General features: G+C 36.2%; 1 protein-coding gene across 3 annotated transcripts; it reads left to right on the top strand.

Annotated features, from left to right (window-relative positions):
* The first annotated feature begins 10,820 nt into the window (after nucleotides 1–10,820).
* LOC132273589 (protein LAZ1 homolog 1) lies at nucleotides 10,821–26,314 on the top strand. Of its 3 annotated transcripts, none has more exons than XR_009470175.1 (10): nucleotides 10,821–10,938; nucleotides 13,912–14,460; nucleotides 14,692–14,748; nucleotides 17,138–17,246; nucleotides 18,917–19,101; nucleotides 19,184–19,272; nucleotides 19,942–20,197; nucleotides 25,215–25,460; nucleotides 25,566–25,937; nucleotides 26,056–26,314. XR_009470175.1 is itself a non-coding variant. In XM_059774568.1 (9 exons), the coding sequence occupies exons 2-9, from the start codon at nucleotides 14,242–14,244 to the stop codon at nucleotides 25,857–25,859; spliced, it is 1,455 nt and encodes a 484-aa protein (XP_059630551.1). In that variant the 5' UTR covers nucleotides 10,821–10,938; nucleotides 13,912–14,241; the 3' UTR covers nucleotides 25,860–26,054. The 3 variants fall into 3 exon arrangements, 1 of the variants encoding a protein (XP_059630551.1); XR_009470176.1 differs by having other exon boundaries at nucleotides 10,830–10,926; XM_059774568.1 differs by lacking the exon at nucleotides 26,056–26,314 and having other exon boundaries at nucleotides 25,566–26,054.
* The last annotated feature ends 572 nt before the right edge of the window (nucleotides 26,315–26,886 follow it).

Here is a 26,886-nt window from a genome sequence, read left to right on the forward strand (position 1 = left end):
ATTGACTAATTTTTCGCTGTCTTTCCAACGGTGTGCTTGGTTGCACCCGAATCTTCCTGGATAATTACCAGTTTACCCTTTTAGCCTTAAGTGCTCGTTTTTCTTCGTCAGGCCGTTTCTCCTTCGTCCGGACTCCGAATCATGCGATTCTTGAGTCCATCCTGATTTTTTTTTTTTTTTTTTTTTGTCTTTCCAACAGTGTGCTCGGTGACACCGGAATCCATACTTTAAAAAATGACTATTTTTCCCCTGGGGGCTTATTTGTCATATTTTTTATCTTTTGTTTTCGCATCAGTTCTCATTGAATTCCACGACCTCATGGAAGGTCACTTTGATTTCTTAGGGTCTTAGAGGTTTATTATGCCTTGGGAGACCGTTGTCTTGTTTCTAGCTTCCGCATCTTGGATCCAGTTCGGGTCATCACAGGACACACTAGGTTGAAAAATCCAGGGTCGTCACACCACCCTTCAATGGAGGTAGCTCCATTGAAGTGGAGCCAGCTCCACACTTTAGTGGAGGTGGCTCCAAAAGGGTGGAGGCGGCTCCACTTGTTTTTGGAGCCTACTCCATTGTTTTCTTCAGTTTTTTTTTATTTTTCTGCGATGTTTCAGTAAGGCTAGGCTACTGTGTATGGATTTATGGGGTTTCAGACTTCAATTAGGGATTGTGATGGTGGGTTTTAGATGGTTTAGAAGTGCAGGTTAAGGCACAGAAGGTGGTGTTCAGTTTTACATTGTTAGAAATTTGAATATTCAGAATTTCGTAACAACTAGCGTATACTGAATCGGATTATGGATTTTTAAATTGCCGAGACTTATTTTAGCAATTCTCTGTCAAGGATTATACGTCTTTAATCATGTATCAATGATGTAAATTAAGCATGTCAAATATTGTGCTTTTGTTATGTTTTGGGTATTAATTTATGTGTAGATTTAATTATATCTAGCATCAATTGTTGGATTGGTATGGTATAAGCATGATAGTTTATCTTTTTTTTTTTTTTTTTGTTATGCTTGTCATGGAATTAATTGATGTATCTCTTTCCTTAGATTTATCAATTACTGGAATAAGCATGTCAATTTTTATATTCCTATTTATGCTTATTATGGATCAGTTGATAGTTACATGTATTAACCGTTTAATCAACTGTTGGATGGTTGGATGGTATGCACCGGTATGGGATAATGGCCTACTAGGTTTGGATTAGCTCAAAACGCTAAGTCCTACCTATATCAAAATAAGGGAATGGATTATATAAATAAAATCCTACTTATAATTAAGTTAAAGAAGCTGCACAAGCTGAATGACTAAATGGATTACTTACTATTTATGTTAAGTCAAAGAAGCTGCACAAACTGAATGACTAATTGAACTTACTTTGGATGGATAGGATGGACTTTAAATATATTTTTATGGTACCGCGATATGAGCTTGAGTCTCAGAGTCATCGGTTAGGGAGCGTATATACAGTAGGATGCGTAGCTGGATATGCTAGGTTGAGGTATACCCTGTTAGGCTTAGGTACTCATGCCCACTCAGGTGCGCTTTGCATGTTGCCTTCTACTCAGTTGAGACCCCCTGCATAGTCCAGTGATAGTCATGTAGTGTGGATATATAAATATATACGGATTATATAGATATTGTTGAGTTGGTTAGAATGTATATGCGTATCGAGTCTCTGCTTGGATTGTAATAGGATAGAACTTGTTCGTGGGCCTGACCCACTTTTATTTTTTTCAGGTACTCATCAGTTCCAGACTTAGACCTGATCGTGCTGAGCAGAGATTACTACTCACTCTTCCGACAACGTAGGACTTCTCTCTATGGTTTCATTTTGGATATTCTTTTAGTAGTTTCATTTCAGTTTGGATTTTTATTAGGGGGTCCACTAGAGATGGATTCCCGAGTTGTTTAATTATTGGAGGTTTTATAGAGGATGGGATTTCTGCATTTTTATTTTTATTTTATTCAAGGATTTTTAAACTTAGATTTCTTTCAGCTTTTATTTATTTCTTAAATCATTTTATAATTTGTGTTCATTTAAAATATTAATTGTTTGATATTCCCACAGGTTTGGGCTTAGGCTTGATCAACCTGTGTCTCAGATCCGAGGGGTATCACAGTTCGTGGCTAAATGCCTTACTTATCAACAAATGAAGGCAGAGCATCAGAGACCGGCAGGTTTGTTGTAACCACTACCAGTGATAGAGTGGAAGTGGAAGCACATCACTATAGATTTCGTGACGGGACTTCCGAGATCCAAGGCATGGAATGATGCCGTTTGGGTCATTGTTGACAGATTGACTAAGATGGCTCACTTTTTGCCTATAGCAATGACAGATGACGCAAAGAGACTTAGTGGATTATGTGTGGGGCAGATTGTCAGGCTTCACGGGGTTCCAGTATCCATTGTTTCGAATAAGGATCCCAGGTTCACATCTCACTTTTGGCAGAGTTTTCAGGAGGCTCTTAGCACGGTGCTTCATTTCAGCACGGCATTCCATCCTCAAACTGATGGTCAGTCGGAGCGTACCATTCAGATATTGGAGGATATGCTACGGGCTTGTATTTTGGATTTTGGGGGTAGTTGGGAAGACTACTTACCCTGGTTGAGTTTGCCTACAACAATAGTTACCAGACCAGTATTGGTATGGCACCTTCTGAGGCGTTGTATGGCAGACCTTACAAATCTCCAGTTTGTTGGACCGAGGTAAGTAATACAGTCACCTTAGGTCCCGATATTGTCTTTGAGACTACAGAGAAGGTTAAGTTGATTCGGCAACAGTTGGCTACAGCTCAGAGTAGGCAAAAGAGTTATGCTGACAGGAAGAGGAGATCCTTATCTTTTGAGGTAAGGGACCACGTCTTTCTCAAGATTTCCCCACATAAGGGACTTCTGAGATTTTGGCAGACAGGTAAGTTGTCTCCTAGGTTCATTAAACCATTTGAGATTTTGGAGTGCGTCGGTGAAGTTACTTATCATTTGGCGTTGCCGCCAGACCTAGATAGGGTTCACATCTTTCATGTCTCTATATTGAGAAAGTACGAGCCGGATCCATCTCATGGTGGACAGATGTTACGGGCTTTTATGGTGGACAGATGTTGTTGTTGATAAGGATGTGACCTACGAGGAGGGTCCATTCCAGATTCTTAATTCACGGGAGCATGTTTTGCAGACCAAGACCATTCCATTAGTTAAGGTCTTGTGGAGACATCACGGTGTTGAGGAGGCTACCTGAGAGCTCAAACATGAAGTTCGCTCTCAGTTTCCCAATTTGCTCTCTCTTTCAGGTACGACTGGATTTCGGGGACAAAATCCTTTTAAGGAGGGTAAGTTGTGATGATCCGGTCATTTTCCTCCCTTTTTTTTTCGGTGATTTTCTTTTTTCTTCTTTTTCTTATTTTGTCTTTTCCTTATTTCGTCTTTTTCCCGTTTATCATTTTTCCTTACATAACCTGACTTTTTGTGCTCGGATTTGATTCTGGCTTTGCATGCATCCATGATATTTGATTTCCATGATATTTGTATTTTTACTTTTGTAGAAAATACATTCTAGTTGATTACTTTTTCGTAAAGAGTATGGATGCATACTTTCTTGTAAACATTCTTGATTTTTGGGGTTTTAGTGTAATTATGTAAAATAATTATTTTTCATCTTAGGGACCTTTTTATAATTTAATTTGAAAGATATTTTGAAAAAGGACTTTTTTTGCAATTTTTGGAAAGTGTGACAATTGTCACACTCTCATGGTGCCACTTGTTAGCATTACGGTGGAGTGACTTGGGAGCATAATCTCTTGACATTTGGAGGGTGGAGATTCACCCATTTGTTTGCCTAGGATTGGTGCACTTGATGGCTTTGATGGTTGACAAGTGTAGGCTTAGGATTAAGCCTAGGAAGGAGCCTTGGATTTGTGACAAGTGTAGGTTCACATTTTAGTCTTGCATTAGTATGTGCGTGAAAGGTAGTGTAAGAATACATGATGAGTGGAGGATTTCTAGACCCTCTACTCACCATTTTCACTTTACCTTTCTCATTTCCTTTGTTCTTCAAAACCCTAACCTATCCACCATTGGAGAAAAGCTTAATTAATAGCTTATTTCTTCACTTTGGCTTCCTTCCATTCACCTTAGACCAAACCTTGGGAAGTAAAAGTTTCCTCTCACTCTCCTCTTCAAAACCCTAGAATTATTTTCCATTTTTAAGCTTGGTTACTTGGATTATAGAGATTCAATTCTCTATTGAGATAGGGGTGGTAGTATGTTTATATTTTAAGTGTTTTATAATCATTTGGGGTTTAATATATATTATGTACATGCTTTTAGAATTGTAGTGTTGCATATTATAGGAAATCCTTATGATTGCCTTAGGGTTTATTGATTTAAGCATGTATGTTGTGTATGTATCTTGTGTAGGATTATTAATGTTGTATAGAACTCTTATTGAATTGAATTACTATACTATTGTGATGTTAATTCTACATTCTAGTTGATTACTATTGGTAATTATAATTATTTTTAGAAGCGTATTACTATAATGTTGTAATCTAGTATAAATTGATAAAGCTTATTATTGAGGCATGTTTTAAATTGATAAGTTAGTGGTATTATATTGCACATTATATCATGTTAAGAACTTGTCATTTATTATGCCATTCTAGACTTGGAACCCTAAGACATGGTTTGTGTGGTTTCAAAATACTTGCGCATGGAAGGTGGTATATATGCCTTAATATTTATGTATGACTTTTGAACTTACTATATTTTGGATTCTCTTGGGACATTGTTACAAGTGTCATAGCTAGAGTTTAGCTCTAGTGCGGGAGATAGAGAGCTCCCTACAATATAGTGCGCACTAGGAGTAGTATTACCAGCGGGTTAGTGCCTGGAATAACCGTCAAAATCTTGGTTTATTCTGAGATGTGATGTCCAAGGTTTCCACTAATTGATTTCGCATTCAATTCCAAGTTGACAACCAATGCTTAATTATAATTTGTAATTTTTGCTATTGATATTGTTAAATACATTGATATTAATATGTGTTATTAAAGAATCATTTAAGTTAGCTTAAGATGATCCCTTAGTACACCTTGAACATAGACGTTAAATGGAATGATCCCTTGTATTCGTCTATATTGATCTTGCAATAATATTGAAACTTTAGGGTATACGCATATGCTTCTTCCTACGAGTAACTTGATTACTCACCTAGTAGTTTGGGTTGTTTTACAGGTAAAGAGACTATGTCCTTGGATGCTCATCATCCTTAGGGGCTTATGAGCAATTTGAAGCATTTTTGTATATTGACATACAAGTGTTTAGCATGCCTTACTTTTGAAGTCATATTTTGTATACCATGGGTGTATAGTATTTCAGAAGCTAATGTAGCTTCCTTGATGTGTAATGATACTTAAGTACTTACTTTTGACACTATAAGCATGTATGTAATGAGGCCAAGAGCCAATCATATTTACTTTAGTACTTGTATCCATTTGGTACCAAATTTCGCTTCAAAAATGTATTTAAACCAATTTTGGAGGCCTAGCATATAAAATCCTTATAATTGACGTGTATGGGGCCATGGACCATTGTTTCACATTCAATTGTTCATATTAAGGTTGTTGGCATGTCCACATATTCACATCTCCTTGAAAATCAACTTTTAACCTTTGTTTTTAAACCAATGCATGATAGGAATTGAGGCTTGGGTTAAGCCTCAACATTTTTGGAGCATAACAGGTCATTCAGTAGCTTTTTGAGTCATTTTGGGAAATTCATTGCACAGTAAAAACTCATTTCCAGTAACCTTTTTCATTATTTAAGGTCATTTCGGTCAACCGAAACTCTATTTTGGTCTACCGAAACAACCTCCCCTCAAAAACATGTTTTCAGGAAAATGTATGTCCAATTCGGTCGTCCGAAACTCTATTTCGGTCAACCGAACTAGCCCTCATGCACCTACCTTCCAGATTTTGTTTTAGCTTTGATGTTCTAACTTCAAAGGGTCATAACTTCTTCATTTCTAATCCAAATGGGATGATTCTTGAGCCTAAACTCAAGGATTTTGAGTCAACTTTCCAATGGTACCTATACCATTCTCAGATTCAAATCACAGTGGGAGTTATTCATATTTTAGTGAGATAGTGTCAGTTTTCGCTTAAACAGGGAAAGGGCATTTTGTGGGATTCTTGGCCAAAGTTCTTATAACCTCTTGGAATGTTGTGAAATGATTAGATTAGGTTGTATTCACCTTATTTGACTTGTTTAGAGTCAATTTTCTCCTTTTATTTGTGAATTGATCATTTTGCCCTTTTTATTGGATTTTACCCGTTTTAACTCTAGTTTCTTCTTTCGCTCTCCTTAAGTTCCGTGACATCATGGAATGTCACATTAGTGCCTTAGAGATGATTTATATCTCAAAGGACTATGGTTTTATCTTTTGCTTCCGCATTTTGGATCCGTTATCGGGTTAACTTTCGGGTCATCACTGATGCACCGGGTTGAAAAACTTGGGCCGTCACAGTATTACTTGTTGGGTATGTCCTACATTTAGTAAAGGACACAATTAAAGGGATTACCTTTATTAGAGCTTTGGTGTGTGCTGCCAAAGTAAGTAGAATATTTGTATTAATAGTAGACTCGCACATTGGAGTTTGAAGGTTTAAAAATGAGTCTTTACTCAAATTGTCTCCCATTGGGGGAATAATGTTGATTAGAAAGGAAATGAGGTTATCACCTCACTATGTGAAGATTTATGTTTTATTTATTAGGCAAGCCTATAGTGGGCAATGATATAAATATGTATTTTGCGCCATATGTAGAAAAAGAGATTTTTATGTATTTTGCTGCAAGAAAATACACAATGGGAACGTTTACCAACGCATATAAATTGGTGAGATTAAGTTGCAAATAAATGCAATGAGCATAGATAAGCTTGACGTAGTTTTAATAAAATGAGATATGTGTTATGTCTGCTAATTATGGGTATGGGGGATGGAGTTAATTCGACACGGAAAAAGGCAAAATGGAAATTTGGGATAAATAACCAAAGTTTTCATTTCATAGATTCGTGTATTCCGAGGATGTTAGGGTGAAGAATGTAATATCCGTATATTTTAAAGGATTTAATAAATTAATTTAATTGCTTTTAATTTGATTAAGTTGATTTGTTTGATTTAATTACGTGTTTTATTTAATTGTCTTGTTTTATTTAAATTATATTTTTAATTAAATTATATTTCGTATTTTACTTGTTGATTTGATATAATGTTTTGCTTTGTGAAATGTCATGATTGGGTTGTTTATTTGACTATGTGTATGTTTATGCTTCTGTGATTTAATTGTGAATTGTTTGTAATTAATAGATTTAATTTAATTATTTTATTTATTTAAGTTAATTGGCTTGGGCTTAAGGGAAGTTGGACCAATGGATGTAGTCTTGGACTTGAATGAAGTCTTGTTGAGTTAATTAATAAGGACCCATGGTTATGAAGATATTTAAATGATTATTTTTTCATAATTATATATATAGATATACTTAATTAATGATTATTATGGAATGAAATATATATATATATATATATATATATATATATATATATATTGTATTATTTAAGATTATTATTATATATTTAAATTAACTAGAAATAGGATTAGGTATACACGTGTCTATATATACATATAAGGTTATATTGTTAAAAAGATTTTCACATTAGAAAAATAAGAGAGGCAGAGAAAGAGAGTGAAAAAGAAGAAGGGAAGGTTGACTAAGAGGAGGCCGAATTAGAGAAAGAGCAACGCCGGCAACAAGGAAGCTGCCGGAATTGGAAGAGACAACCAAGGCTTGGGCGTTGATTTCGTTTCGAAACATTCAGGCTAGTTCTTTTCTATTTCTTCTCTTAAGACCCATAAATCTTTCACCTTGGGTATCAAAACTTTAGGTTATAATTTGCTGATTAAACTATTATTAAATCGTAATTTTTAAAAACATTAGAATTATTATTATTTTTAAAATTTTTGGATTTTAATTGTTATAAATATGTGTTGTATATATTTTTAAATCAACCTTTAACCTTTAATTATAGCCTAAGAAGGTTAATTAAGGTTTCTGGAATTTTTATGAATTTTTCCTGGGTATTTTTAGAATTTTTTGAGATTTTTAAAAAAAAAAAATTCTTGTACTTCCGGTGACGAATCTAGCGACTGAAATTCGAGAAGATGGCTATTGATCTGGTGTGATGCGGCATAGGGAGTTACCATACGCGCGGATCAAGGCCGTTATGGAAAGGGCGCTGATCCAGTGTGGCGCGCATGGGTGAGCCCATTAGAGTTATCTAATGCGGGCGCGCTCATGAGAGCATAAAGGATTCACCCAATCAGAATGCACCAGCACACACAGAGGCTTGGATCCGACGCATGGGAAGCACGTGGGCGCGCGTGTTAACCCCTGTTGCCCTGTTTTGACACTTAAAATTGAAATGGTCATAACTTAGTCATTTTAAATCCAAATGGGTTCGTTCTTGAGCTCAAACTTAATGATTTTTCATCCTCTTTCCAATGGTACCAATTTCATTATCAGATTCCTATCATACTAGGAGATATTTACGTTTTAGTGAGACGGTGTCAGAAAATTATTTAAACCGAAATAGAATATTATGGAAGGATTAATATTAATTAATAAATTTTAATTTTATATATATATATATATATATATATATATATATATATATATATATATTGTTATTTATAGTTTGGGACTTGAGGAATTTATTTATTTATTATGTTTGATGTTGTATATTGTAAATATGGATAAAATCTTATTAGGATTGGTTTTGCTTAGAGATAATCTATTTATGCGTTAACACAGTGGACCCAAAGTAACAATTTGACCATTGAAGTTCTGTCTTGGCCAAAATATAAATGAATTTTGAGTCAAATTGACTTGTGTTTCAAGTTGAAGACACACCACAGATTCTGAACTCAGAATGTTTTGCTAGACAGATATTAGTTTTTTTTTTTTTTTTTTTTTGGTATATATATATTTTCAGATAAATACAAATATATTCAAAACTACCCAAAAAAAATAAAAAAAAATACTACTAGTCTGACAAATTATCAATGTTTTGCACGTAGTAGTTTACTACGTAGTATTTATTTATTTGGGTTAATTACAACGACATCCTCTGAGGTTTACCATATTGACAGTCATATACAACTTAGCCATTTTTTAGACAAAGACACCCCTCAAGTTTGCAAACGTGAACAATGATACCCAAACATGATGAAAGTATATGTTTACCCTTTGACCTTGTAAAATGACCAAATTACCCTCAATCAAAAATCTCTTCTTCCAAATTTTCCATCTTTCCATTCCTGTGAGCCCTTTCTTCCCCACCGTCCATCAAAGCCGCCACAGCCCACAGCCGAGCTCATCACCGTCCCGTTATCACCCTCTTCCGAGCCATCCACAGCCGCAATCCATTACCCTCTTTGAGTCACATATGGTCTATTTGATGATTAGAACTAAAGCCCTAATATTTCAGTTAGTGTAATGTAGATTATTGAGTCAATTTACAGATAGATTGAGCAAGGGTTTGGGTGAAAAAAAAATTGCAGAAAAGATATCAGGGGTGGTGCATAGTGTGTGGAGATGATGGTGGATGGGTAGAGAGAACTCCATCTTTTCCGGCGTATTACATTCTTGCCGTTGTTTGCTTGGAGCATAGAGAGGTTAGAGAGAGAGTACAGGGTTTGAGAGAGCTCGCTGTTATTATCCGTAAGCTCACAGCCGAAGCCGCAACCAGCCCATCGCCGTCACAGCCATCCCATCTCCACGTTGGGGTTCACAAGCCCATCGCCGTTCCGAGCCGAACCAGCCCGTCGCCCACGGCCCACCTGTCTGCCGTCCCCATTTCCCCACCATCCGAGCCGATTGCCATCAAAACTAAACTCGCAGCCGCCTCCATCAAAACTGATCTTTTTCTTCACAGCCGACTCCTCCACGGTCGTCGCCTTCTCCACAGCCGCAAGCCACCTTCGCCATCATCCACAACCGAGTCCACCGCCACTGCCATCTTATTGCGAACCAGACCATCACGGTTGAGTCCTCCCTACAGCCCATCGCCCCTGCCCGAACCAGCCTGTCCTCACCGTCTGTGCATTTTGGGTGGACAGCTATGGAACACATTTTTTTGTCAAATATTTTATTCATATAAGGCTGTGTTTGGTCAGGAGGGACGAAAGGAGAAACGATAGAGAGATAGATGAGATGAGAGGGTAGTTTGGTCATTTTAGGTGAGAATTAAAATATATCTTAGGGCATATTAGACATTTCATATCACTTGAGGCTGTGTTTGGTTCCGTTTTTTAAAATGGGATATCATTATTCAAGTTTGTAAACTTAGGGGGTGTCTTTGTTCAAACACGAATTAAGTTATATATGACTGTTAATATAGTATATCTTATGAGGTGTCATTGTAATTAATTCTATTTATTTTATATCAAATTGAATCCTTAGTTGTCAAGATACCTCACCTGCTCGTCCAGAACCTACTGGTCCAAGTCCATTCTAACTGCAACGTGTTCGCTTGCGTGGAAAATCCACACAGTCAAATTAGAGTCACGGCCTGTCATGACAAGCATTATCACATCGAATAAATAAGTGGCACGTATCACCAATTTATGTAAGACAAACGGTAGATCTGATTCCCATCCAGATCTACGGCTGTCACATATTGCTGTTAACGACAAAAAAATGATGAATATTTTCCCAACCGCCGAAATAAAATCAGTTTATATATATATATACAAAAATATATGTTTATATGTATATACACTTCTTCTCATACACGTAACATTGTCCTTGCCCTTTAATTCCGACTGGAAAATCTCTGCAAAATTTCCGGGAAAAATCGATCGGAAAGCAGGTTTGAAAATCGGTCGGTATCTCTCAATTTTCTTCCCCAACTTCCCTCGCAGCACATTTAATTTGTTATTTTTAGATTTTGATTCAACATTGGATTGGGTGTGCGCTTTGGAATTGAGGCTCTTGCTTTTTTTGTGAGGCTCGTTAGTTTTTCTATGGTTTGAAGGCCTTTATTCTCAGTATTTATAGTTGCAATTTAAATTTTAGAATGTAGCATTATCGACCTATTGTTTGTGATTTAGAGATAACTATTTCTTTTGTTGTTGTCCTTTGTTTCTTGTAGGAGTAAATTATGTTTTTTAGTAATTTATATATGTGTGTTTGAATTATTTTGGAGGTCTTTCATGTTAACTAGTGTCATTATGTGAGCTGATTATATTCCAGTTATTCACACTACATTTTTTATTCGCTTTGAATTTGGAAGTAAGTTGTTTGGGTTTCTTCACTTATCAAAAAAAAAAAGTTGTTCGGGTTTCTTTACAAATTTCCTGGTGATTATGCACTTGCAGTGTGACATTGGATTTGTTGAGGGTTATAACTTGAAATAGTGGGGTTATTACTTGCAAAGATTGGGAAAAAATGTCTATGGAAGACTTTGTAGATTTTGTCGATAGCTTCAGCTAGGAAAAAATGAAGAAGATAAAATAGTGTTGCACATGGAGTAGTTATAATGGGCAATAACTTGAATGGGTTTGAAGGGTTTATCTTCTTCGCGGGACTTGTTATCCTGACATGTTTTGTAAATGTAAGAAATGCGAATCTGGAAAAAGAACTGCAATCTCAGATTTTATCATTATATATGTTCTGAAGGTTAATTTAGGAATCAATACCAATAGTGCTATGGGATCTTTGGTTGTTATAAATTACAGGTGTACACATGTGGAAGATAGGACTTAAATGAATCCGCTTTGAGATAGTTTAGAGAACATGTATACTAGACTATTGACAAACTAGGCTGGTAGAAAATAACACTTGTCTGCTTGATGGATGGATGAGGAACTGTGTTGTATTATTATCTTTTATTGTCGAATTGGTTGAACTGTTGAAGATTTTAGATGCCATTACTTGACTTAATGTATTTTTATCCATATTATTTGGTGTTAGTTACATTGACCATGTTCCTAAAAGGTTTAAGGAGTAAATTTCCCCATGGTTTGCTTTGCCATTAAAAAAAGCACGGAATAGAGTTTTCCAGAAGCTAATTGATGGGATTTTTCCCCTTCCTTTGTCTTCTGGAGAGAATGAGTTCCCAAAAAAAATTGGTGTCAGTGAAATAACATCTACAAAGAAGCTCTTAACAAGTGTAATGGCATTTTGTTTTCTTTGGTAAAGCGTGTAGTGGCATTTTTATAATGAGTTGAAGAGAAAAATTGTTTCATTAGCCTACTGTGTGTTTAGCTCAAAGGTTGGGCGGCTTGGGCCATGGCGGTTTTGGTAAAGGTTAAGAATGGAAGGTACCTATTAACCAGACCCAACCGTTGCAATACTTGAGAGGTAAAGAGAATCATGACTTTTGTCACTGCTTATTACTGAATAAAATTAAAATTTTTAGATGAAGTTCTATTAGGAGGCTGCTTTGCTCTTGTTATTACCAATTACTTGGGTGGTTAATGGGACTACAACCTAGATGCACAATTAAATTGCGCAATGATTTCTTTGCAATTCAAGGCAAGATAGATGCAAAACTAAATTGTGGATGGGTTTTGGATGCCAAGTGTTTCAGAATAAGTTGGAAAGTAACACTTTCTATGCATCTCTATTGACTGTCTGCTTTATGGAGAAGCAATACCAAGGTAATTCTATAATTATGGGCATTCTGTCCTAATATTTGCTTGCTACTTTGCTAGTGACTATTAGTGGTTGCTGTTGGAAAGTAGGCCATTAATATTGATGAGACTATAATGATAAGGAATATTACAGGAGAGCATCTTTCAACAAATTAGAGTTGGTGACTGCAGGTTGTGAAATAAAACTGGTATTAAGATTGTAAAAAATTCATCAAGATGACTAGAGATTGCTAGTTCAGAAAGTAAGAGTAAATTAGTACCTTCTCATTGGGGCACAGTGTAAGACCAGAAAGTATGAGTAGAATTTCTGTACACTTTCAGTAACTCATGCTTTGATGTTCAGATTTATCCTTGTATAACCCAGGCAAAAGAATAATTATTGTTGATGTTGTTTGTGCCATGCCATAATTAGGTGTTATTATTTTCTGTGGTGGCAACTGAAAATTTTCCTATGAGGGATCATGCATTTTCCCCTCGAGACAGTAGATGTGACTTGTAAGTTGATATACAAAAGGTTGTGTGTTAGGTCAACCAACTTTCCCCTTTTTTTGTTAGTGTTACTTGCATCATGAAACAGTCACGTTGTCACCTTTCCTATACTGATTCTCTTACTCTTCCTTGCAATCTGGCCTCTTAAACTTGTTTGTATTTCTTCAAGTTGAATGGTGTGTGTTAGGTTTCAATTAGTGTCATTTTTTTCCCTTTCAGTTGAAGTATTGAACCAATTAAGGTTAGGGAAAACTGGCCTTTGACATAGGCATTAGATGTTTCAGAAGGAATTTTGATATTTTATTCTTCATGGTAGCAAGGAGGCATCCTCCATCTCATTGGTAATTTTAATATATGTGCAACTGTCTTATCAAATTAGATGGCTAATAATTTTAATATTTGTGCAACTGTCTTATCAAATTAGATGGCTAACTGTCTTATCAGATTACAACACTTTTATTTTTTGTGGTAATGGGATGGGTGATATTTTTGTTTTGAGAGTGAAATATCTTCATTTAGAATTGTAAATTTCTCATCTCATGTTTAATTGTTTGGACTTCATTAACTGTCTTAAAATTATTACTTAAGAATTGCGTTATATTAATTTTATAGAGCTATTGTAATCTACTTGTATCTGTGTGTTTGTGTGTGTGTGTTTTTTTTTTCCTTTTAGAATCACCTGTTGACTTTCTTTTCCATCTTCATTGTAGGTTTCCAGGCTTTGGCTCTTATAGTTTCTCTATTTCCTTTTACCCAGCGAGAAGTCATTGCTTACACTGTTTTCCTACAGTAATTCAAAGGATTCTCAAGGTTTATTGTGGGAGGCTTTTGGGCAGGATTTTCTCGGATGCAATATCATGCTTTGGAAGGATAGTTGATTTGTAAAGTCAAACTAATTTAATGGCCAAAAACAATAGGAGCATAATCGGATGTTCTTTAGTCTTCACTTGATGTGAAGTGTGGAATAAGTTCTGCACATCCTTAATCAAGCATAGTCTTTTTGCTGATGCATTAAGCGGTATTGATCATTAAGCTTGCTGATGGGATGGAAGAAGGGGGTTTTGTTTTCATTTTTTTTTCTTCTCTCTCTTGTCGAGTCTTCAGGCAGATCAGGTAAAATGTGGTCTATTAGCTTGGGTACTGGATCAACGTTATTCCACAGCTGGACAATCTGCAGCGCAAGCATATTCGTACTTGTTGCTCTTGTTCTGTCCATGTATCTTATATTCGAGCATTTAGCAGCTTACAATCAGCCTGAGGTTAATCTATTTCTTGAAATTATTTGTTGTTTGGCTCTTCTGTTTGCGTCAACTTTTGGCGCTAAGCACTATCGTTTTTTTTCTTTTCTTATTATGCTATATAATGGCTTCTGAATATGTGAATGCCATTGTAAGTTTCACTAATCATCCTATGTGGATTGTCTCCTGGTATTACTTTCTTTTTTGATTTTTCTTGTATCTAGAATTGATAGCATTGATGTTTGCTTTCAGGAGCAAAAATTCTTGATTGGACTCATTCTGATGGTACCTGTTTATGCACTGGAATCGGTATGAGGAATACTACCAATAATTTTCTGTTTTCATTTTCGTTCATTTTTTGCCTGTTTATACAAATTACTAATAAGAGTCTTATAGCTTCTATTTAAACTATTTTCCCAAAGGGATCTTAGTGTTTTAAGAGCCTGCTGGGATGCAACAGAAATGGGAATTCTAGTGGTGATATTTTACATTTTGAAATTATGCTGATTTGATTTTGCTGAAAAATTGGTAACAAATAAACACTGTCATATTTTCTCAGCGTGAAGAAATGCAAGTGTGCAGTGTGGAATGAACATATGTTGGCGTACATGGTGCTATTCCTTGTGTGTGCATGTGTTTTTTGTGGAGTTAGAATGGGGAAGGCATTCTTGTAAGGATGCATATAGGTAGTTTTGGTTTGGTTGGTTTGTGTTAGTCTCAAACCCAAAATTAAAGTGATGCTGGAGGGAACTAAATCAAACCAACCAAACAATAAGTCGGGTTGTTCTGGTTTGGGTGGAATGACATTGTTCGTTCACAAAACGGAAGTATAATGACAGCAACAATGCACATAAATATTCAAATGCCATTGCACATCTTAGATGGTTAGATCACATATAGAAGGAAGTTGGAGAAGGTGAAACTGATGTTTATTACTAATATGCATGACAAAAATAAAAATCTTAAAGATGGAATGCCCCATTATGACTTTGCATGATTGAGAAGAAAAAAGACAATGATGATGCAAATGAATGAAGTAGGGTCTCTCATGAAAAGTTGCTGAGGACCAAGAGAATGCTGGAATGGGAGTCATTGTGACGTTGAACCAAATGATGGAAGACGCGAAGTTTTTAATTAGGGCTTCAACATGTTTATTGGATGTGCTTTCTTTCTGTGTATCATTGACTTCATTGTCTACCTTATTAAAATACTCCAAACAATTAATTAACACAACTCATTCAAAAGTTAAAATTTATAACTAACATGGACTTGTAAGTAGGGATGGTAATTCGGCTTGCCCTGCTGGTCCCCATCCCACCTTGCCCCAGGTTTGAGGCAGTTTAAATAGGGTTGGGGTGAAGAAAAGGAAACCTTCATGTGGTCAAGGTGGGGTCGGGGAAGGTGTCCCTTGCCAATAATATCCTTTATTTTTAATTTCATTATTAAAGCATACAAAAAAATAATAGAAAATAAAAAACATTAAAAATTGGAGGCGGGGTTGGGTGGGGTGAAGTGAGGTGTCCTCAGGGAGGGATGGGGATGGGGGGCTTGTCTTAGACAGGGTGGGGTGGGAGCAGAGGCGTCTTCCCTAAACGGGAGTGGGGATACGAGGAGGCCGCTCTCTCCTAAGAATGAAAAGAAAAAATTAATAGATTAAGAACCATATGATTGAGGTGGTCTGTTCTCTGATTGGTTTAGGTGTAACACTGAACCTCTAACCCTGATTTAATTTGGTTTCTTATAATTTAAACCAAGATGGGATGGACGATGCTAGGGAACTGAACCAAGGCAACCATCAAAGTGGGATTGGTTGGTTCTCTGGGTGAATCTGACCAATTTTAACCTTTAATTTCTATAGGAACTAGGAGTGCCTAAGTATTATCATTTACTAAAGGATATCATCGTTACCAGCAATAGTAAGATGGAATTTGTTTTTTATTCAGGATTGAAGGTATGCGTTGTGCTTTTGATCATTTGTGATGCAGGATTTTCATCTTCAGCACCAAACAATTGATGGATCAAGATTTTGAATTTGAAGTTAAAAGAAGAAGGAACTATTAACCTGTTAAGGATTCTCAAAGTGGGGTCAATTGAGTGATTATATTGTTAGAAATAGATCTATGTAATTCTTGAATGTTGTACTGGAACATGTGATGCTGCTCTTGCCTTTGCTTTTCCCTTTTACCCAACAGTAACAGAGGGGGAAAAAAAAAAAGAAAAAAAAAAAAGAAAGAAAGAAAAAAGAAAAAAGAAAAAGGATGTTACCTCTACGTGGGGGTGTTGGGAGGGGAAGATTGGAGATGAACCTTTGACATCAATTTGCAAAATGTGGCTGATTTGTGACTTGAACCCGTGTCCTTATGATAGTTAGTTTGAGCTTTTTACCATTAGACCTTGCAATGATCCCTGTAAGAACAAGAAGTAATAAATAAAATAAGATATTAATCAAGAATACACGATCTGCAATTTTGATGGTGATGCATAAATTTATTTTGGCTTAACTTTCAACTGTTAAATTTTTATTTTACACGAGTTCCTTTCATAGCAAGGCGTCAGGTTGTTCACATATGTGTTTATCTTGTCATCTTTTTTCCAACTTCTAATTTATGGGGGTGTTGCTTTGAATTAGTTCAGACTAACTTTGATTAACTGGTTCTATATTATTGATTTCTAACACTATTTTTTTTTTCCCGAACAGTATTTGTCACTATTGGATTCAAATGCTGCATTCAACTGTGAAATAATCAGGGACTGTTATGAAGCGTTTGCATTATATTGCTTTGAAAGATATCTGATAGCCTGCTTAGGTAAGTCCAGAATACTCAATGGGTGTCTCCACTCTTTTCATTGACAACCATTTTTCATGGACTTGGTTTTTGGAAGATTCAAACAGTGCAGTTCTTAATTGATCTAACTTTTTTTCATTCCATTTATGTGGTATAAAAAAATATCGTCTTCTGATTGCAAGCCTTATTGAGAAACCTTCTCTTATTATTGGTAGATGTATTTATACGGATAATAAAGAATTTGGGTTGTGGTATCTATTCCACTTGGTTACAGTAGTACTCTTGACTCTTCACCTGTTAAGATGATTACAGAAGTTCAGAATCAACTATATAATATGTTTCATTTCTTTGATGTCACTTGCATTTCACTTCGTTTCATGAAGTAAATTTGAATACCATTCCTTTAACTTGCTTAACAAAGTCATTTTGATGCTGTTCCCTGGAAAGTATTCATTAGTATAATCAACCACAAAATTCGGAAATACAGAATAATGCAATGGTTGCAAATTCATATCCAGTGTCTTCCCTAATACTGTCATTCTATTTGTGTTGGCATGACAGTGTTATTGCCTATTGGTGTAATTGAGAGGGAATAACTATGGTAATTGGAAAAATAAGAAGAAAAAAAAAAATAAAAGAAAAGAAAAAGAAACAGAGGTGATGTGAGGTAAGGTGCATGTGCATGTTGTATGCCACCCTTTAACGATAGAGAGGATAGATGATTTAAAGAACACGGATTTCTCTCATATAGATAATATGCGTGGGAAATTATAATTGACTTTCATTTTTTACATATTAACACAAAATGCAGAACATGTATATTTTTTTGAAGTAGAGACTAGAGAGATTATCTTTTCTTGAATTGTGGTGTGTGGGGGGATCAGTGTTGATTATTAAACAATTATGGAGAACATGTAATTAGTTATACCATATACTAATTTAAATTTTCAAATATACTACACATTGAAATAGTGATACATTTAGATATGTAATGTTGAGTAGAAGCAAAACTTTCAAAAATATGTATGCCATAGTTGGTCTAAAATCACCTCTTGAGTTATTTAGAAATAAGAATATATATATATATTTTGAAAAAAAAAAAAAAAAAAAAAAAAAAAAAAAAAAAAAAAAAAAAAAATTGAATATTGTATTACATAATTGCATATGTTATTATGTAATAAAATATACTTAGCGAGGAGCATCTAATTATGGGCTACCCTAGCATTACGTGCTACTGTTATTTTTCCAATAATATGACATGGGGAATCTTGTAGCCAACCAACACGTAAATGACCTATTGCTTCATGTCCTTCGCACTACTGAGGCAAATGAGGCTTCGAATGCAGCTTATGTGGCATGTTTACCGCTGTATACATACTCTGTCTGTGTGCAGACAGATGCATGGATGGGTGCCTTGGTTTACTGTCTGTGCGCATACAGATGCATGTATACTGTATAGCTTCCTGTGATATGTTACAATGCTAAACAGAAACATGTCTTGAAATACAATAATCAAATCGTCATGTAGAAAAATTGACACCGACTCTACAACCTTACCTGCCTTCTATGCTACTTATGCAGCTTGAAGTTTGATTCTTCTTATTATTTGTTTGTTAATTATCTGAAACTTTTTTGGTATCCTTGATGGAACTTTTCTGACATGTTTCTGACAAATGTATTGCTACTTAAAGGTGGTGAGAAAAGGACAATTGAATTTATGGAAAGTCAAAGCCTTACTGCTTCCAGTATACCTCTTCTGGAAGAGGCTTATGCTTATGGAGTTGTGGAACATCCTTTTCCACTGAATTGCTTGCTAAGGGAATGGCATCTTGGTTCTGACTTCTATCAAGCTGTAAAAATTGGCATTGTTCAATATGTATGTGCTCTTCTATGATCTCGTGTTGGTTTGAATTGCACTATCTTTTCTGAGGTACTCCACTGAAATGACTGCTTTTCAGATGATACTGAAGATGATCTGCGCACTTCTAGCAATGATAACTGAATACGTTGGTGTTTATGGGGAAGGGAAATTCGAGTGGAAATATGCGTAAGATATCCTTGTTTACTCTGTTGTTTTGGAACATTCTAAAACTTACTCATCATTACTGTATTTTACTCTTCCAGACTGCAAGCTGGATTCTTTTAAATAATGGGACTAATTCATTAAATGCCTTGTGCTACGGATGTCAATGCAGCGACCCGCGGGTAACCTTTATTCCAAACCCACCCCACATTGCCCCTGCTTTGGAGTCGGGGGGTGGGTTCGGGTCACCCCACTACATTTTTTTTTTCAAAGAAAATTTCACTCTTGATTAAGTCTAATAACTTTTTGGAAAAATCTAATCATAAGCAAATACATGACAGTCCTAATCACGAAATTTCTTAACTTTGTAGTTAATTTTTTTTTATTATCATGAAAAATAATGAAAAGAAAACAAGAAAAAAAAAAAAAAGGCTTTAATTAATTATAAATCATGTTTTATATATATTTATTACTAATCGGGATGAGTTCAGGGCAGTTCATGTTTTCAACTCTCTTCCCAGACTTGCCCCTAACCCGATTAGAATGCACCAAAGCTGCTCCATTAGGGGTGGGATGGGGCTTTTTTGGGGCGGGTTAAATTAACTTTCCTATCTTTTGTGATGTATTTCTTAAATATAATCTAACAAAAAGGATATATATTTTACTGTAGTTAACTATGTAATTTGCCTGCAGGTATCCGTACTTGGCAGTTGTTCTTAATTTTAGTCAGACCTGGGCCTTATATTGCCTCGTACAGTTCTATTCTGTCACCAAACTTAAATTGGCACCGATTAAACCTTTGGCGAAGTTTCTGGTGTTTAAGTCCATTGTATTCCTGACATGGTGGCAAGGTGTGGCTGTTGCATTTCTTTTCTCAATGGGAGTCTTTAAAGGGTCTTTGGCGCTGGAGTTGAAGACACGCATACAAGACTATATCATCTGTATTGAGGTGCGCGACGAAATGATTCAATTATCTAAATGCCATTTTTCACTTGTGTTTGGCCTGAGGCTATTCAAGGATTTATGTATATTAATGCTGTTTATACATTAACATATAATGCTGCTAAGTTATATCCCTTATACTGTATAAAATTACATTGATAAATTTATTTTGATATGACATTTTTTGAATTGAAAAAGTAACCCAGAACGGTGGGGATTTTATGCACAAAGGCATATGATGTCACCAAGAAATGGTTGAAGGCAGCTAGGTTGAAGTTAGAGGTGATGATGTAGGATGAGAATGATGATGTGGCAACTAGGGTTATGTTCAGTGCTTGAACAAAGGTTTCAGCTGTAATGGTGTTTTGTCAATTCATATTCATTTTAGTTTACAAAGGTCAGAACATGATGAGCAGTCAATGGATTTTGTGAATGCTTGAGTATTTTTCTCCTAACTTGGATCCTCCACTCTGAAGAAGAGGTGAGGCTAGAAGAAGGGGGTGAGAAGACAAATTAAAGTGATGAAAAGAGATTGAATAGATAGACTGGACGTATGGATGAGTTGATGAAAGCAAGCACAGAAGGGAGAGAAGAAGAACAAAGAGAAAAATATGAAGAACACGATACTCAGTATTTCAAGAACTAATGAGTTCTGTTGCATGTAGCTTTTTATCGGAAAACCCTAAAGAAAATAAAATAAAATATTCAGTAAGTACTAAAAATAAAAATACTAAGATATCTCTAAGAAAATGTCCCTGCGGCTACCCCTGCATAGGTGGGAAATCCTCATGATCTCTCTCAATTGTTTGGATAAGATTATAGCCTTACTTGAGGAGAGGATGGGTTTTATTGACCGTCCATTGAGGGGTTTCGCACCTACGTCAGGCTTTAGCGTAGGGACAATTTGTTAGGGATTAATTTTAGTATTTTCATTACTAGTGCTTACCTGATATTTTTTAGTATATATTATTATCTTATTTTCTTTTGGGTTTCCATATGAAATGTTGCGTGTGACAGTTCTCATTAGTGTCCAGAAATATTGATTATGGTGTTCATATTTCTTTCTTTGTTCATCAACTTCCCCTTCTGTTGCTTTCCTCAAATCCTGTGTCTGTCCAGTCCATATATTCATTCTCTCTTCTCATCCCTTTCATTTGCCTTCTCACTCTCTTCTTATAGCCTAACCTCTTCTCATCCTCTTCTTTATTTCTATTCAACATCACCCTGATTTCGAAGTATTTCAGTCTTATATCCCATCATGCATCAAATGAGGGTCAGAGAAGAACAGAACAAGGTCTAGTTTGAGAGGCGAAGGAGAATTGAAGAAGTTGTGTGGGCTTTCAAAAATGATGAGGGGAAAGGATGTATGGAGGAAGTGGTTTCTTACCCTCAGAATGGGTAGGATTTTTTCTAGGGAGAAGATGGAGAGATGTTTTGCTTTCCGGAGCGTTATGATTTTCCTAATTTATGCATTACGGTTATATTGAGGTTTTACTGTTGTTCATATTATTAATATAATACCAACTGTTACCTCTGGGATTTCTCCTTTTGAACGACTGTGTGGTAAGCCTCCTGATTACTTTCACTAAAAGTTTTGGCTGCGCCTGTTTCTTTCTTCTTCCTAAAACCCAAATGGTCTGAGATATACCTTAGGAAACTGAAGAAGACAAACCTACAGAGGAAGAGACTGAAAGAGCATTCGGCTGATGGGTGGAAAGGAGCATCTGCAACTGCTTAGCAATCAAAGACAGCGTGGGAGCTGGCAGTGAGGTCTGAACCCAAGATGATGCAACAACAGCAGTATTGTTTCCCTTATTCTTTGAAGACTGTTGTTACTGTTGATAAACCTCCTTATTCACTAGTTTAGGACACTGAGCCTTCCAGTGACCCTTTCGTCAACAAAAGCTGCACCTGTCAAAACCAACTCTAGCACATTGCCTGCTCTGTGCACTAGACTGAGTGTTAGGAGGAACAACCAAGACAGTCTGACTTGTTAAAGAAAGAATTCCTTTTCCTGGGGCAGCTTTAAGACGAACTTCTTTAGCCAACAATTCATTAACTACTGCATCAACAAAGGGAGGGGACTCCGATGAAGAATAGAGCCACAGAGACCCTCAAAGATTTCCAAGAGCCATAAAAAATTTCACCAATCTCTGCTCTTCTCTGCCAGTGCGATGCTGCTCATAGAAACTCAGTCCTGCAAGCTCAATGAGAGCCAACTGATCCCAATACCCGGTCATAACTGAATAGAACTCTTGTATACTCCCATCACCTTGTCTACCAGCCCGAATCTCATTTTCCAACTGATACCATTTAGCAAAATTAGATTGCACATACAACTCGGACAAATAATCCCAAATTTCTTTGGCTGTAAAGAATTTAGCCAAATGTACACTATTAGATTGATCTACAGAATTATTTATCCAATTGATTATCTTGGCGTTATTCACTTCCCAAGTTGACAATAATTCAGCATAGTTCTCAGTCCTTTTATCGGAAGGAGTAGTCACAGTTCCAATTACATAACCCCACATATTTTTACCCAATAGAAAGTTTTTCATCACATATGACCAACAAGAATAATTGTCACCTGTTAATTTCACACTAATTGCCTGAAGAGAACCAGCACTGCCTATGACCATCTTTAAAAATTAATTTTGACTACACTCCAATCAAATATCCAATGTCACGGAAAAATTATGCGAACAGAGAACTCGTCTTCAAAGCCCAAGAGAACTATTCAAAATCAAGGTGCAAATAGAGAGAAAATCAAGGTTCTGCAATTAGGATTTGTGATTGCTGTGAAAGCAGAGGACTGGTGTGAGAGTTGCAAACAGAAAAAAAATGCTGCGATCTGTTAGGATTGTGAAAGGAGATGCTGTGATTGTGAGTTAGGGTTGCGATGCCGGTTGCCTGCGATTAGGGCTGCGATAATGTTTGATGCTGTTGCGAATTGTCAATAACAATAGAGGTGCGATGCAATGCAATGCGATATAGTCTCAAGGATCCCAAGTTTTTATGCATTTAGGGCTCTAATACCATGTAAACAAAGAAGAGAGACGAAAGTCGTATTTCGTATATTGCCTCAATTGATGATTACAGAATAATACAATAAAAAGTAAATAAAATATTCCTTAAAGAGAGCTGACGAACTAAAGAAGGGAAAGTACAATGTTGCCCTCCAAATATAAAGTAAATCCTCTTAACAGATATCACATGTTTGTGTTTTAAATTGTGAGCACAAAAATGAGTATCAATTCATAAGTTTTTATTGCCACATGGACTGGTGCAAATTTGGCCATACGCAAGTATGGGTATGTAACTTTCTGTTGTGTCACGTGTGACATGCCAGTGCAATACTATCTGCTGTATATGTGGGCATAAATATATGCACAGCGGCACAGGTATGTAATTCTATGTTCAAATTACTGACCTGTGCGTTATTACAAAATTAGGGCTTCAAGGACATTTAGTTTGGTAATATCTTCTGAACTTCATCAATTGAGTATTTTGACTTTGTATGTTCATGGTTTGTTGAGTTTTTGGCCAAAATTTCATGGTTTAGTAATTTTTACTTTTCTCTTTCACTCTGCACATATTATGTGCTCGGCCTTATTTCTAAATATTCAGCAATATAATTTAGGAAAAAATATATATATATTCAGCAATAACAGCTGTTCTGTTTCACAAAGAAACAAAAAAGTAGTTGGAGGTTCATTGGCCTTGTGTCTTCCTTTTGCCTTTTTCTCGAGTCTGGGCATCTTGTAATGAAATGGAGATGGAAACATAAAACCTTTATATTGCTAGCATACTCTTGCAGGAATAAATGTTTATTTTATACTAGTTTACTAGTTTTGAAACTTTATTACGGTTTGAGAGCCTGTGCTGAAATGTCTTGTATTTTATCCCCCCACCTTTTCCCCTTCACCAACAAATAAGTCACACTTCTCTCTACCATTTCAACATTTGTCCATCTCTTGTTTATTCTCATTTTACTACATTCTTACTTCTTCTGCTCCATACTAATATGTAAACCACATCTCTTGGTTCCGCTGATTGAACCACCTCGGATACATCCAAGCCCAGTATTAGCTCCGGCTCTATATTTGGCCTTTGTCTGGATTAGTTGAAAATTTGGAATTAGGGCTGGATTAGTTGGATGAGCTTGTAAGTGCGAGGTTTGTGGCAGGGCTTATGGAGGGAGAGAAATAGGAGATCCTTCGAAGGTGTTGAGACTCCTATTTGGGTGCTTAAATTCTCTATTCTTAGTTCCTTATTTTGTTGGGTTCATGGGAGAAACTATGTATCTATGGGGGATTTGGTTGATTTTGTGGTTGAGGGTTTAGAAGTTCCTTTTGACTTTGTATAGTTTTATTCGGGATACGCTCCACTCTTGAGCGCTCTTTAATGAATCTTACTTGTCAAAAAAAAACCCTTGAATGTAAGTGCGGTCTTAAAATTCAATCCTGATGCATGGCCAGATTTCCTGCCTAGATGCACATGAGGATAGAGAATGTTCAATGTGCTGCTATCTCATATTGTCCGGTAGCCGGATCCAGTAAGAGCAGCAACTCTTGAATCAGTTCTTGCCTTCATAAACTTAACAACCCAACAATTCCCCTCATATGGCGTTACCAATTGCAGTATAGTTCAATAGGGCAATATTAGTTCCTAGTGCAAGTTGTAGTATATGTATATTTCTTTACCATTAAGAAACCTATATGTTAATGCCTCCTACAATATACTTGCCTCCTACAATAATACTTCTTATACAGTAGCACAAGTTTTCTTGGTTGGTGAAAGAGACCAAGCTTTTAACAATAATAAGGTATGATACATAAAATTAGTCTTCACAAAATAATGCTCTATTCTTTTCATGGTGAGTAAAATTTCTGATAGGTATGCATATGTAGACAGAATTTTGTCTTTTGATTTCTGAAAGTTATTTTTTTTTTTGATAAGTGATTTCTGAAAGTTATGGAGGCTATATTTTTGGAGACTTCTGATGTGAACTTATCAAACAGATGGGTATTGCTGCTGTGGTACACCTTTATGTTTTCCCAGCAGTACCTTACAAGCGTGGAGAAAGATGTGTACGCAATGTTGCCGTGATGGCTGACTATGCATCCTTAGGAACACCTCCAGATCCAGAGGAGGTTCAAGACTGTGAAAGATCTACTAAAATACGGCTTGCTCGGCATGATAATAGAGAGAAGCGTTTAAATTTCCACCAGAGTGTACGTGATGTGGTCGTTGGAAGTGGTGAAATTGTGAGATTACTAAACTTCACATTTTTTTAGTTACTGATTCTTAAATTTTTGCTCAGTTCTGATCACTCTCTGCCTGTGGATCCTCTGTTCTCATGTTCTTGTTAGATGGTTGATGACATGAAATTCACAGTTTCACATGTTGTGGAACCAGTTGAAAGGGGAATTGCGAAAGTAAACAGAACTTTTCATCAAATATCTGAAAATGTGAAACGGTATGAGGAGCTGAGAAAGAACTCTAAGGATGATAATTATCTTATCCCCTTGAATTCATGGTCAAAGGAATTTTCTGAAGTGCACGATAACCTTATTGAAGGGAGCGTCAGCGACAGTGGTTTGCCTGATGGGAAGAGACCACAGTACCAATCCAAAGCAACACCATATCAGTTTAGATACAGTTGATTTCACATTCATTCATTGAAAAGGAAGATTCTAATGAGATTGTGAATTTGTGATGTCCATACGATGCCAATATACTTGGTCAGCACACTCATGAAGGCTTTCTTAGTTTCCCATTTATTTTCAGATAAATAATTAAATTCATTTATGAAATAGAAAGAAGTCGTATGAAAGTTCTGATGGGATGTTTCCTTTCTAGGTGAGGTTCCTGGGAGACCAAAAATATCATGATGCTTTGTTACTGTGGAAATATTTGGAGAATTTTTAAAGAGCACTAACTACTACCATTAGTGGAAGTTGATCAAAGAATTTGCTGCAGAGCCAATGACAGTACAAAAATATTAGTTGTTTAAACAGGCACTTGTTTTGACAAATATACATATGATAGAATTGGAGAAGCGAACATTTCATCTGTAAAGTTAAAGTACATACATATTATGGCTATTAAGTTTATCTTAGCCCTCGATGTCTTTACGTATTTCTCAGCTTTTACTCAGATTAAAATGCCTCAAGGAGGACCACTCAGATTGGTCATGAATATCGTCTTCTTCTTTTCAATGTTCTCTTTTTCTTTTCTCCATGTTAATCTGAGGAGTGTCCTCCACTTTATGTTAGACCTGTTATGAGATTAACTTTGTCTTGGACTTGCCTTTTCTTGCGTTGCATGGTTTTGAGAGGTAGACAGAGTAGCCAGCTGGTCCTAGTGAGGTTTTGAGTTTGCATGTCTGATTGAACCCGGGTTCTGCACATCCACAATGGAGTAAACGGGGACAATTGTAATTTTTACGAGCTCATGATCTTTAAGTTTAATTAATTTTATTTGGCTTTATTTGGCAAAATTATGTTGTCATTTTTGGTTTTGTTGCTTTGTTTTGGGTCTTATATGACATGTCAAATATTGGCGAAGTAGAATTGCAAATGAGCCGAGCCGAGCCGAGCTTTGGATTGTTGGGGCTCGGCTCGTTATATCCGGAGAGGTGCTCGGGCTCGGCCGAGCTTCGCCTAAGCAAGCTCGGGCTCGGCTCGGCAG

The sequence above is a fragment of the Cornus florida genome, unplaced genomic scaffold, assembly GCF_030987335.1.
Source record: "Cornus florida cultivar Cherokee Brave unplaced genomic scaffold, ASM3098733v1 CherokeeBrave_3.0.0_Hap2_Chr09, whole genome shotgun sequence".
In the NCBI taxonomy this organism is placed as follows: domain Eukaryota; kingdom Viridiplantae; phylum Streptophyta; class Magnoliopsida; order Cornales; family Cornaceae; genus Cornus; species Cornus florida.